Here is a 14933-nt window from a genome sequence, read left to right on the forward strand (position 1 = left end):
TCATTAAACAAGCTTTTACTTTACCAATGTATTCTCCAAACATCAGCCCTCCTTTTGGCTCCATTTCAAGATTTGAACCCACAGCATTCTGTTTAAATGTCAATGTCGTCACCCTTAAAGTTCCAAAGCAGCTGTTTTTATATCAATATCAAATAATGTCTGGGTAAAAATGAAGTATCTTGTGACTGTTCACCAGTTTTCTTTTTGACCATTTTAATTGAGAACATAGCTTCTCAGCAAATAGCAATTTCTCAATCAAGAATTCTTCTAGGATTGTCTGGGAGTGGTCTGAGTGGGGAGAGAAACTGAAAACTGCTGTTATTGGTTTGGAACTCTTATTGGTATATTAACAAATTTAACGCTAGGTGATGTCACCAGCAGGCCATAACTCCATCCCACCACAACAGGCTTTCATTTCAGGCTGCCTTTTGAAACCACTCTTATCATCATTTTCACAGTATTTTTCCAACCTCAACTGCACTGGGCCTTTAACAACATCGTCTCTGCTCTCTCTCTCTCCTAGGACGTGACAGAGTGGAACATTGGTCATCTGAACACTATCCTGGACACTGTGGAGAGGGAGAGTGGGATCAAGATCAAAGGGGTAAACACTCCTTACCTGTATTTTGGCATGTGGAAGAGTACCTTCGCCTGGCACACTGAAGACATGGATCTCTACAGCATCAACTACCTTCACTTTGGAGAGCCCAAGTCCTGGTAGAGTTTAGTTTTATTTATTTTGCATAGTTAGAAAAACAGAAGGTTCAGTGCAGTGAAGTTATACCAGTAGATATTTACTGTATGTCGATTTTACAGTTTACAAATTAAACGTGTGTGGGTTGTTATTATTATACGTAACACCCAACACTAGCGTCCTGTCCAGGTGGTGTTTTTGTACATCGAGCTGCTTCATACTACAACAAAAGGCTCCTATCCTATGGGCCGCTCTGGCTAGGACAAAGCTTATTTTATTTACTTACCTAACACATAGCATCTTGACAACCACTGACATCGTTGCTCTTATCTCTCTACAGGTATGTTGTTCCCCCTGAACATGGGAAGAGATTGGAGCGTCTCGCTAAAGGTACTTGAAAATAATTTTCCTTATTGTATATCAATGTCCAGAGTAGCCAGCATAATTCTTAACATAATTGACTTCTTCTCATGCAGGGTTTTTCCCTGGGAGTGCTCAGAGCTGTGAAGCTTTCCTGCGGCACAAGATGACTCTAATCTCACCCTCCATCCTGAAGAAATACGGCATACCATTTGAGAAGGTGACCTCTCTTTCAATGGCATAATACAATCAGCTTTACTGACCAGAAACTTTCTGGCTATACTGTAGGTTGTTACAGTGGGATGATTTGACTGTTTTGGCAGAGTAAAAGTAATATTGTTTTCAATAGTAGTATTGTATGCATATATGTATGCATGCACGCGTGTCCACTTGGGCTAGGTGACTATTATGATAGTATTGGATGTCGAAGATGCTTGACAGCTGTTGTAGTTGGTGATGACATTGTGACGTGACAAACAATGTATAGCCTATTTCAACTTGATTGGCGCCACGCAGTAAAGCGCTGACTGAGCAGCCCACAGCAGGACCATGCTGTGGCCTATTCCTTTGCTGTAGGCTACGTAACCTATTTCAATATAAATGTTATAAAAAATGTACAGAATGCAAGAGAATGCAGACGGAGCAATTTTCACCAAAGCAGTGCAAAATGTCTGGTTAAGATTTTTTATTTTTCTCTCAATGTTTGATTCTGGTCTGTATAGCCAGACACTCCGGTGTCTACGTCAAATTTGACAGTTTCTCTCATTTTATATGAATATTACTTTTTATGTATGTTGGCTTTCTCTTGCCGCGCTACTTCATGATGAAACAATGAATTCATCTAACAGAGTTCTAGGCTCAAAGTTTTTGAATAACCTCAACAAGGTAGGCCTACGGTAATAATGATAGAGGTAAAATGAACAATAGCAAAATCGAACAAGTAGTTTTGAATTAGCCTTAGTTGAGCCAAGCTTAGTCTATTATACAATAAATGATGCATGCATCACTCCTCCTTGCCATTGTGAACCAAACGGTCAAATCATACTAATTAAAATAGCCTATTAAAATCATTAAGACAAGTTCAACTTGAGTGTTTCCCAAATAAGCTATTATAGGTGTTTACATGTGCTAAAGCTGCAGCTTTAAAAGGGGAAAAACTGTGAAAGTCTGTCTATAGGCGAGTATCACAGCTTTATTTTGAATGATGGCGTCTTCAGAAAGTTTTCATACCCCTTGACTTATTCCACATTTTGTTGCATTACAGCCTGAATTCAAAATAGATTAAATAGATTATCATCTATCTACACACAATAGCCCATATTGAGAAGAGAACATGAACATTTTTGCTAATGAAATGCAGTAATCTAATTTACATAAGTATTCACCCCCTGAGAATACTCTGTAGAAGCACCTTTGGCGGCGATTATAGCTTTAAGCCGTCTTATCAGCTTTGCACATCTGTGTTTTTAAGTCTTTCGGCAGATTTTCAATTGGATTCAAGTCTGGGCTGTGGTTGGGCCACTCAAGGACATTCACATTCCATCTCAGTATGGCTTTGGGTCATTGTCCTGTTGGAATGTAAATCTTTGCCCCAGTCTAAGGTTGTTTGTACACTGAAGCAGGTTCTCATTAAAGATTTGCCTGTAATTTCTTTTGCCACGTCTTTCACGTGTCTTTTCGAACTCCAGGCATGCTATCATGTTTAATTTCTCAGGAGTGGTTTCTGTCTGACCACTCTCCAATAAAGCCCAGATTGGTGAAGAGCTATAGAGACTGTCGTCCTTCTGGCAGGTCTTAGCAATTTAACTCTGTAATTATGTCGGTGGTTATTGGGTTCTTGGTCACCTACCTGACCAAGGCCCTTACCCGGTTTCTCAGTTTGGTCGGATGGCCAGCTCTAGGTAGTTCCATTATTATTTTTTTCATTTCCCGAACTTTCATCACTCTAGACATGTTTTCTACCCTTCGCCAGATATATGCATCATCACAATTTTATCTCTGAGATGTACGGACAGTTCTTTGGACTTTGCACTGTCGACTGTGGGACATTAAATAGACAGGTGTGTTTCTTTCAAAATCATGTCCAAACAATTGAAATGTCCACAGGTGTACTTCAATCAAACTGTAGAAACTCAAGAATGATCAAAGGAAATTGGATGCACCTGAGCTCAATTTGTAGTGTCATAGCAAAGGGGTATAAATACTTAAGTAAATGAGATTTTCTGTATTTATTTTTCAATAAATGTGGAAAAATGTCTAAACATGTTTTCACTTTGTCATATGGGGTATAGTGTGTAGTTGGGTGTGATGTTTTATTTATTTAATCTATTTTGAATTCAGGTTGTAACAACGTGGAATAAGTTAAAGGGTATGAATGCTTTCTGAAGGCACTGTATGTAGGCAAAAAGTGAAATTGAGCAAGCAATATTGAGATAGAAGAATCGAATGAATTCTAAAGAAAACATATAGCTCAGCAAAGCTTATTAAAGAAACTATGCGTAGAGTAGGCCTATTTCCACAGCCTATTATTAGCAATGTAGGCTACAGCCTACCTAACAATGTATAGAAGCCTAGGCCTAATAAGAGAGAATTTATTAAAATGCGAATCATTGAATATTCATACAATTCTGGGGACAGTAGAGTTGGTGCTCTGCAGTTGAGGCTCCTTGACTGTCACTTGCGTGTGGGCACAATTTCTCGCCACAGCTCGGACATAGAGTAATAGACAACTTTAAAAAGATTTGGCTCTAAAATACCTTTGTCATGATTCTGCTGGTCCTTCCTGAAAGCAAGCAAGCGAGCTCGCGCTAGGGGTCCTTGTTGGGAGAGTTGGCCAATAGGGGCCAATACCATCGTATCACTTTTTGTGTGCACTTAATGACTATAGGACAAAGATTGACATCACCCAACCTTAGTGTCCACCTCTTTAGATCAGTGGTCTGACTTGTTGTGTGTGCGTCTGTGTGTTTAGATCACCCAGGAGGCAGGCCAGTTCATAGTGACCTTCCCTTTCGGCTACCATGCTGGTTTCAACCACGGCTTCAACTGTGCAGAGTCTACCAACTTTGCCACACAGCGATGGATTGATTATGGCAAAATAGCCACACTGGTATGTACAGATACATGAATTAACACATTGAATGTGTGATTCCAGGTCATATGGTTGTGTGTGTGTGTGTGAATGGTGTTTTGTCGTGTGGTTGGTAAAGCATGGCACTAGCAAAGGCAATGTTATGGGTTTAACATCTCCTGGGTATGTGGGACGGTAGCGTCCCACCTGTCAACAGCCAGTGAAACTGCAGGGCGCCAAATTCAAAACAGAAATTCCATAATTAAAATTCCTCAAACATGCATGTATTTTACACCATTTTAAAGATAAACTTGTAAATCCAGCCACAGTGTCCGATTTCAAAAAGGCTTTACGACGAAAGCACGAAGGATTATGGTAGGTCAGAGCCAAGTCACAGAAAAACACAGCCAAAGAGAGTCACAAAAAGTAGAAATATAGATAAAATGAATCACTAACCTTTGTTCTTCAGATGACATTCATAGGACTTCATGTTACACAATACATGTACAGGAGAAGTACTCCAGATATAACAAGCTGACCCTAACCCCCCGACACAAACTACTGCAGCATAAATACTGGAGGCTAAGACAGGAGGGGTCAAGAGACACTGTTGCCCCCATCCGATGATACCCCAAGACAGGGCCAAACAGGAAAAATATCACTCCACCCACTTTGCCAAAGCACAGCCCCCACACCACCAGAGGGATATCTTCAACCACCAATTTACCATCTTGAGACAAGGCAGAGTATAGCCCACAAAGATCTCCGCCACGGCACAACCCAAGGGGGGGCGCCAACCCAGACAGGAAGATCACATCAGTGACTCAACCCACTCAAGTGACGCAACCCTCTAAGGGACGGCATGGAAGAGCACCAGACTCAGCCCCTGTAATAGGGTTAGAGGCAGAGAATCTCAGTGGAAAGAGGGGAACCGGCCAGGCAGAGACCGCATCCGCCATGTTGGAGTCAACATTAGTCAGAAATAGCGTTATAAATAATATAATATTCACTTACCTTTGATCTTCATCAGAATGCACTCCCAGGAATCCCAGTTCCACAATAAATGTTTGTTTTGTTCGATAATGTTCATCATTTATGTCCAAATATCTACTTTTATTAGCTTTAGTTAGCAAAAAGTTCCGTAGAAACATGTCAAACAGTGTATAGAATCAATCTTTAGGATGTTTTTAACATAAATATTCAATAATGTTCCAACCGGAGAATTTCTTTGTCTTCAGAAATGCAATGGAACGCAGGTCGCTTTCACGTGAACGCTCGTGGCTGCTGGCAGACCTCTGACTCATTCCCCTCTCATTCGGCCCCACTTCGCAGTAGAAGCATCAAACAAGTTTCTAAAGACTTGACTTCTAGTGGAATCCTTAGGAAGTGCAACATGACCCCATAGACACTATTCGATTAGGCAAGGGTCGAAAAACTACACACCTCAGATTTCCCACTTCCTGGTTGGATTTTTTTCTCAGGTTTTTGCCTGCCACATGAGGTCTATTATACTCACATCATTCAAACAGTTTTAGAAACTTCAGTGTTTTCTATCCAAATCTACTAATTATATGCATATTCTAGCTTTTATGGCAGAGTAGCAGGCAGTTTAATTTGGGCACTCTTTTCATCCAAAATTCCCAATGCTGCCCCCTACCCTAGAGAAGTTAACTCCAGCAAGTATCACATAAAAAAAAAAATCCATGCATTCACTCACTTACTGTAAGTTGCCTTGGCTAAGAGTCTAGTAAGTGGCATTTATTGTATTATATTCTCATGACCAATCCCTGTCCTATCTCTCCCAGTGCTCGTGCCGTAAAGACATGGTGAAGATCTCCATGGATGTGTTTGTGAGGAAGTTCCAACCAGATCGCTACAAGGCATGGAAGGCAGGGAAAGACAACATTCCTATTGACCATTCCAAGCCCACGCCAGAGGCTGCTGAGTTCCTGACGGGAGAGAAGACAGGGGAGCCTGGGAAGGAGGGTCCAAGCCCCAGCGAGACCCCTGACCAGGAGGAGGACACCCCAGGCACCACTGCACAGGAGGAGACTAGGTCTGTACTTTACTGTTCTCACTTACCCTGTCATGTTTGTCATTTCCAGCTGGTATAGCTTAAACCCCTAAAGTTGATATCCGTGCCCAACGAAAGTACAATTGGCATTAAATAAAATCCCCAGTTTGTGGGGGAAAGGGTGTGTCCCATAACTTGCTAGGGAGTAAATATGTTAGGGACAATATAGAATGATTCACAATAATTGCCAAAATGTAAATGTTAGCAATCCTTTGCATGAACTACCTAATTTATTAGAATTATGAATTGTTAATTATGGAAATTAAGGTGAAGGATTTTTAAATCATTTTTTAATAGTTATATAATACAAATCTAGGTGAGTGCGATAAATGCTTTTGACGGCTGATCTGCTTCTGTTCTGTGGGTGGCCCTGTGTGCTCTTTTCGAAGGATTGGTCCTGGTCTCTCGGGGGCCATGGGATCTGGGGGGCGGTGGGTGTGCCAGTCACTGGGATGACAACCCAACTCGGGATGGGGAGGGGTTTTAGCTGGTGGAATAGTGGGGACCAATTAGAGGTTTACTTAGTAGCAATGCACAAATCATGGTATAGGTAAATGGACACTCAATCACTATTGTACTTTTTAATGATGAGTTTACATGTATATATGATAAATAGATTTGAAACTTTTATTTCATTGTGGTGAAATAAGTATTAGCCAGTTATAATTGTAATGGCTTAGCACATAATAAGAAAAGACTATCAGTATTTACCTGGCTAAAAGAGAAGGAATATAATTTCTATTGTTTACAGGAAACTCATTCAACAATTTTAGGTGAAGTTGTGTGGAAAAAGGACTGGGGGGGTGATTATTATTATTTTTTTCATGGGCAAAGAAATTCAAAAGGTGTGAATATTAACAGTCATTTTGATCCAAATGTACAAATTGTCCAAACAGATCAAGGTCAATGGATGATTTAAAATGTTATTGGACCATAAACCGATATGGCCTCTTAACCTATACGGTCCAAATAATGATGACCCATGCTTCTTTGAAAATATAGTATTACTATATACAAGTATTACTTTTTTCCCTTAAAGGTAGGGGTCAACATTATTGGCACCTAAAGATCCTTATAAATAAAGTAGTCAAAAGTTTAGTATTTGGTCCTATATTCTTAGCACGCAATGACTATATCAAGCTTGTGATCCTACACACATGTTGGATGCATTGGCAGTTCGATTCAGTTGTTTTGATCATTTTGTTCCCAGTAGAAATTAATGGTAAATAATGCATTGTCATTTTGGAGTCACTTTTATTGTAAAAAATGATTACGAATAATCCTGAATGATTTGTGAATAATGATGAGTGAGAAAGCTAGATGGTCAAAGATAACATGTTAACAGGGTGGGAATCATTTTTTTGGTCCACCAGCTACTGTGGGAGGTAGATAATTTTTTTAAAAAGTACCAGCCACTCATTTTTTTACCAACAAGTTTTTTTTTCTCTCCATAATTACACCCAAAAATCAAACAGATGAGCATGCTTTCTATTGTTTCAAAAATGTATTACTAATAAAAAGGGGTATGTCGCTTAATTTTATTTTTGTGAACTGCGTCTGTTAAGACAATTTACACTGAACAAAAATATTAAACTCATCATGTGAGAAAAGTGAGAAAAGATCCCAGAAGTGTTCCACACAGTTTATTTCTGTCAAATTGTATGCACAAATTTGTTTACATCTGTCAGTGAGCATTTTTCCTTTGCCAAGATAATCCTTCCACCTGCCAGGTGTGGCATATCAAGAAGCTGATTAAACATTGTGATCATTACACAGGTGCACCTTGTGCTGGGGACAAAATGCCATTAAGATTGTGCAGCTTTGTCACACAATGCCACATGCAATTGGAATGCCACCACAGCATTGAATACTAATTTTGTTACCATACGCCGCCTCCAACGTTGTTTTCAAGAATTTAGCAGAACATCCAACCAGCCTCACAACCGCAGACCACGTGTAACAAAGCCAGCCCAGTACCTCCTCATCCGGCTTCTTCAAGTGTGGGATCGTCTGAGACCAGACACTTGGACAGCTGATGAAACTGAGGAGTATTTCTGTCTGTAAGAAAGCCCTTTTATGGGGAAAAACTCATTCTGATTGGCTGGGCCTGGCACCACAGTGGGTGGGCCTGGCTCCCAAGATTAGGGCCTAATTAATTTATTTCAATTGACTGATTTCCTTATTAATTGTAACTTAGTAAAATTGTTGCATGTTGCTTTTATATTTTTGTTTGGTATAGATCCAATAATACAAACAGATGAACATCTAGAAAGTTCCTTCCCTGCCACAATGCTGAGTGATACGGACTATTTATTATTTTAGTTCAGGGCTCTACGCTAACATTTTTTACAAGGAGTACATGATGTGCTTCTAAGTAGAAATGTAGAAGCACACCAATAAATTTAGCAGAGACGGTGACTAAAAGTTAATGAATACAGTTTTTGGAGAGTGTGCTTGATTGACCATGGAGCAATCATTAGATGAGACAGCGGTTCAGCTGGCCCGGGACAGGCCGTTTCGGTGGTAACTCGGGGCACTTAGCAGCAGAATGTTGCAGCAAACTCAAATTAACATTGAAAACCAAAATAGGATGTGAACAAAATATTTAAATGGCCAAGAAACACGAGGACAAAGTCATACTTAAGTTGCCTTGTCAATTCGACAGGTGGGCTTTGGATAATAAAAAAATAAAGCTGTGGCCGATGTATATTTCAACTGCCACATTCTTACCCACAAATGACAAAATCTACCCTCATTTGGCCAGTGCTAATCACCAACGCTCCATGCTAACCTCCCCTGTTATTGGTACTGGTGAGAGGTTAGCATGTGTTGGGGGTATGACCTTTGGCCCTCTAACTTTTTCTGTCATTATTCACAAGTCATTTAGGATTATCTGTGATCGGGGTAACATCTACATTCATGTAGAAGTGAGCCAGATGTCTCGCCGGATGTATATACAGTGCCTTTGGAAAAGATTCCGATGCCTTGACTTTTTCTACATTTTGTTACGTTGCAGCCTGATTTTAAACTAGATTAAATAAAACAATCTACACACAATACCCCATTATGACAAAGCTAAAGTTTAAAAATAAAAAAAACGGCAATGCCTTATTTACGTAAGTATTCTTACTCTTCGCAATGAGACTCGATTGAGCTCAGATGCATCCTGATTCCATTGATCAACCTTGATGTTTCTACAACAAGAGTACACGTGTGGTAAAGTCAATTGATTGGACATGATTTGTAAAGACACAGACCTGTCTATAAAGGTCCTACAGTTGACAGTGCATGTCAGAGCAAAAACCAAGCCATGAGGTCGAAAGGAATTGTCCGTAGCACTCCGAGACAGTATTGTATCGAGGCACAAGATTCTCTGTTCTGATGAAACCAAGATTGAACTCTTTGGCCTTAATGCCAAGCGTCACATCTGGAAGAAACCTGGCACCATCCCTACGGTGAAGCATGGTGGTGGCAGCATCCTGCTATGGTAATGTTTTTCAGTGGCAGAGACTGGGAGACTAGTCAGGATGGAGGAAAAGATGAACGGAGCAAAGTACAGTGCCTTGCAAAAGTATTCATCCCCTTGCTGTTTTTACTATTTTGTTGCATTACAACCTGTAATTTAACTGGATTTTTATTTGGATGTCATGTAATGGACATAAATAAAATTGTCCAAATTGGTGAAATGAAAAAAATAACTTGTAATAAAAAAACAAAGTGGTGTGTGCATATCAATCAAATGTATTTATAAAGCCCTTCTTACATAAGCTGATGTCACAAAGTACTGTACAGAAACCCAGCCTAAAACAGAAAGCAATGCAGGTGTAGAAGCATGGTGGCTAGGAAACTCCCTAGAAAGGCCAGGACCAAGGAAGAAAACCTAGAGAGGAACACTATGAGGGGTGGCATCTTCTGGCTGTGCTGGGTGGAGATTTGAACATCTTGGCCATGTTCTGTTATAATGATCATAGATGACCGGCAGGGTCAAATTATAATAATCACAGTGGTTGTAGAGGGTGCAACAGGTCAGCACCTCAGGAGTAAATGTCAGTTGGCTTTTCATAGCTGATCATTCAGAGTCTATTGCTCCTGCTGTCTCTAGAGAGTTGAAAACAGCAGGTCTGGGACAGGTAGCATGTCCGGTGAACAGGTCATGGTTCCATAGCCTCAGGCAGAACAGTTGAAACTGGAGCAGCAGCACGGCCAGGTGTACTGGGGAAACGAGTCGTCAGGCCAGGTAGGCCTGAGGCATGGTCCTACAGCTCAGGTCCGCCTCTGAGAGGGAGTGTACATAAATTCACACAGGACACTGGATAAGACAGCAGAAATACGCCAGATATAACAGACTGACCCAAGCTTGCCGGCACGTAAATTTCTGCAGCATAAATGCTGGAGGCTGAGACATGAGGGGTCGGGAGACACTGACCCCGTCCGACGATACCCCCGGACAGGGCCAAACAGGCAGCATATAACCACACCCATTTTGTCAAAGCACAGCCCACACCACTAGAGGAATATCTTCAACCACCAACTTACTGTCCTGAGACGAGGCCGACCTTCACACTCCTGGGCCAAACTACACACAATCATAGGACCTACTGAAGAGATGAGTCTTTTCAGTGAAGACTTAAAGGTTTAGACCGAGTCTGCGTCTCTCATGGGTAGGCCTCATGTGGCTGGAGTGTGTCAGCAGTTCCTGCAAGAGGAAGGCATTGATGCTGTGGACTGGCCCGCCCATTCCCCAGACCTGAATCCAATTGAGCACATCTGGGACATCATTTCTCGCTCCATCCACCAATGCCACGTTGCACCACAGACTGTCCAGGAGTTGGTGGATGCTTTAGTCCAGGTCTGGGAGGAGATCCCTCAGGAGACCATCCACCACCTCATCAGAAGCATGCCCAGGTGTTGTGGGGAGGTCATACAGGCACGTGGCCACAAACACTACTGAGCCTAATTTTGACTTGTTTTAAGGACATTACATCAAAGTTGGATCAGCCTGTAGTGTGGTTTTCCACTTTAATTTTGAGTGTGACTCCCAAATCCAGACCTCTATGGGTTGATCAATTTGATTTCCATTGATAATTTTTGTGTGATTTTGTTGTCAGCACATTCAACTATGTAAAGAAAAGTATTTAATAAGAATATTTCATTCATTCAGATCTAGGATGTGTTATTTTAGTGTTCCATTTATTTTTTGAGCAGTGTATATATACACCTGTTCTGAAAGGCCCCAGAGTCTGCAACACCACTAAGCAAGGGGCACGACTAATCAAGCAGCACCATGAAGACCAAGGAGCTCTCCAAACAGGTCAAGAACAAAGTTGTGGAGAAGTACAAATCAGGGTTGGGTTCGAAAAAAATATCAGAAACTTTGAACATCCCACGGAGCACCATTAAATCCATTATTACAAAATTGAAAGAATATGGCACCACAACAAACCTGCCAGGAGAGGGCCATCCACCAAAACTCACAGACCAGGCAAGGAGGGAATTAATCAGAGAGGCAAACAAGAGACCAAAGATAACCGTGAAGGAGCTGCAAAGCTCCACAGAGGAGATTGGAGTATCTGTCTCAGGGACCACTTTAAGCCGTACACTCCACAGAGCTGTGATGTATGGAAGAGTGGCCAGAAAAAAAGCAATTTCTTAATAAAAAAATAAGCAAACATGTTTGTTGTTCACCAAAAGGCATGTGGGAGACTCCCCCAAACAAATCGAAGAAGGTACTCTGGTCATATGAGACAAAAATGGAGCCTTTTGACCATCAAAGAAAATGCTATGTCTGGCGCAAACACAACACCCCGAGAACACCATCCCCAGTGAAGCACGGTGGTGGCAGCATCATGCTGTGGGGATGTTTTTCATCGGCAGGGACTGGGAAACTGGTCAGAATTGAAGGAATGATGGATGGCGCTAAATACAGGGATACAGGGATTCTTGAGGGAAACCTGTTTGTCTTCCAGAGATTTGAGACTGGGACCGGAGGTTCACCTTCCAGCAGGACAATGACCCTAAGCATACTGCTAAAGCAACACTTGAGTGGTTTATTAAATCAAATTTATTTCAAAATCAAATTTATTTATATAGCCCTTCGTACATCAGCTGATATCTCAAAGTGCTGTACAGAAACCTAAAACCCCAAATAGCAAGCAATGCAGGTGTAGAAGCACGGGGAAACATTTTAAATGTCTTGGAATGGCCTAGTCAAAGCCCATACCAGTGTAACCCATCCAACTTGAAGGAGCTGGAGCAGTTTTGCCTTGAAGAATGGGAAAAAAATCCCAGTAGCTAGATGTGCCAAGCTTTTATAGAGACATAACACAAGAGCCTTGCAGCTGTAATTGCTGCAAAAGGTGACTCTACAAAGTATTGACTTTGGGGGGTGAATAGTTAGGCACACTCAAGTGTTCTGTTTTTGTCTTGTTTGTTTCACAATATTAAAATAAGAAATATTTTGCATCTTCAAAGTGGTAGGCATTCTTTTGTAAATCAAAAGATATGAACTCTCCAAAAATCCATTCTAATTTCAGGTTGTAAGGCAACAAAGTAGGAAAAATGCCAAAGGGGGTGAATACTTTCGCAAGTCACTGTATAGACAGATCCTTGATGATGTTAGGTTCTTATTTTTCAGAGTAAGTAACTAACACTAGAGAAGCTTGACCAAGTTTTAATTCTTCTCGACAGCTTCATCGAAAGCTGTATTTAGACAAACATTTTCTCACCATCACAAGTGTGTGTGTGTGTGTGTGTGTGTGTGTGTGTGTGTGTGTGTGTGTGTGTGTGTGTGTGTGTGTGTGTGTGTGTGTGTGTGTGTGTGTGTGTGTGTGTGTGTGTGTGTATATGTATGTATATATATATACACCCCACTTTGGACACTACTCCTTTTCTCAAATCCTTACATCTTATGGTTTGACAGGAAGAGGGTAACAGGATACTAAAACCATTATTTCTCCCTTCAGGGGATCTGACCTGACTTCAACCCCTCCTTCGCCTAATCCACAGATTTCCTCTCGTATCACCTATCGCACTCCTTTGACTCTCTCCCGTCCACGCAGCACATTCCACAGCTACTCTGTTTTTCAACAGGTCTCACTCATTTATATACTATGCATCTGATCGATCATGTCTTTTAATATGTCAATGTTCAAAGTTTAGCCCGAATCCAACAATGAAAACATGCTCCAGAGTTCTTAGGACCTCAGACTGGGGCGAAGGTTCACCTTCCAACAGGGCAACGACCCCAAGCACACAGCCAAGACAACACAAGAGTGGCTTCGGGACAAGTCTCTGAATGTCCTTGTGGCTGAGCCACATCCCGGACTTAAACTTGATCGAACATCTCTGGAGAGACCTAAAAATAGCTGTGCAGCAACACTCTCCATCCAACCTGACAGATATTGAGAGGATCTGCAGAAAAGAATGGGAGAAACTCCCAAAATACTGGTGTGCCAAGCTTATGCGTCACACCCAAGAAGAGTCGAGGCTAATCGCTGCCAAAGGTGCTTCAACAAAGTTCTGACTAAAGGGTCTGAATAGTTATGTAAATGTAATATTTCAGTCTTTTAATTTTAAATAATTAGCAAACATGTATTTAAAAACATTTTGCTTTGTTTTTATGGGGTATTTATTGTGTGTAGATTGATGAGGGGAAAAAACTATAATACATTTTTGAATAAGGCTGTAATCTAACAAAATGTGGAAAAAGTCCAGGGGTCTGATTGCTTTCTGAAGGCACTGTATCTGAAGCATCCGTTTAGAACTTCCTACCTGGCGAGAAATGTGTGACGATGGCGGTAGATGAAACTTGGCCGACTTTCTGCAAATGTTCTCATTGTTGAAATAGTCGAACTCGATACAGTTTTCTGTACCCAAAACTAGAATCCGTTACGAACAGAGTGCACTAAGTTTTGTGGACTTGACCCTTTTCTAAAAATTGCAGTGTTTAAAAGGGTCAAATTTAGTTATTGCACACTTTGGAGTAGTGTGCAATAACTAGTGTCTTGTATCTACTGTGCATACTTTGCATGTGCAGCAACTACATGCTAGGACGCCCCCTATTCCCACGTCCTTGCTTGTTCCACCCACTATGCTTAATTTGCTCACACTGGAAACCACACCAGGGGTGTATCTTGGGTTAGTTACCAGCATCTTGGATTATAATGTGGGGGGGTCAAAATAATGAAAGAATTTCTACTAAATCCATTTGAAAATGTTGATTACGCTGGGGGTGTTTCCTGGGCAAGAAAAGGTTAAACTCCTGATTTTTAAACTATACTTGTGATATCATGGATGGTCAGTCCTTGCATCCAAAGCTCTCTATGAATTTGTTACATTTCCCCAACACTTTTTGTTGTTTCTACTGCAGATTGCCCCTTTTTTTTTAAATGATCAAATAAAATAATTGATTCATTCTTTGTTCACCACTTTGAGCTAGTGTCTCAAGAGACATATACAAAAAACATTGACAGTTCCCCTCTCTGTCCTGTGCCACAGCAACCTGAAGCTGAAGGTTGGGAAAAAGCGCCAACGGGAAGCAGTTGTGGAGGCAAAGGAGGATGAAGACACTGAGCAAACTAAGGAGGAAGGAGAGGTAGCGCAAAAGAAAGTCAAGCTGGAAAAGTGGAGTGGAGGACACACCCCAGCACACAAAGGTACCTCAGTTAGGTGACCCCGTGATGGGCACTATGCAAGAATTATACAAAAAAATTACAAAAAACAAATCCAATTTTCTC

The 14933-nt window shown here is 41.1% G+C and overlaps 1 protein-coding gene across 3 annotated transcripts in view; it reads left to right on the top strand.

The window, feature by feature from the left end:
- Window positions 1-14933, top strand: part of LOC124037910 (lysine-specific demethylase 4A-like) — a 53475-nt gene that overhangs the window by 17357 nt on the left and 21185 nt on the right. For all 3 annotated transcript variants that reach the window (XM_046353156.1, XM_046353154.1, XM_046353155.1), the window contains exons 6-11: window positions 524-717; window positions 1035-1084; window positions 1171-1274; window positions 4026-4163; window positions 5930-6180; window positions 14695-14852. In XM_046353156.1, coding sequence (XP_046209112.1) covers window positions 524-717; window positions 1035-1084; window positions 1171-1274; window positions 4026-4163; window positions 5930-6180; window positions 14695-14852 — 895 coding nt within the window. The remainder of the gene's footprint in view (window positions 1-523; window positions 718-1034; window positions 1085-1170; window positions 1275-4025; window positions 4164-5929; window positions 6181-14694; window positions 14853-14933) is intronic.

This window comes from Oncorhynchus gorbuscha, linkage group LG06, assembly GCF_021184085.1.
Source record: "Oncorhynchus gorbuscha isolate QuinsamMale2020 ecotype Even-year linkage group LG06, OgorEven_v1.0, whole genome shotgun sequence".
NCBI classification, from domain to species: domain Eukaryota; kingdom Metazoa; phylum Chordata; class Actinopteri; order Salmoniformes; family Salmonidae; genus Oncorhynchus; species Oncorhynchus gorbuscha.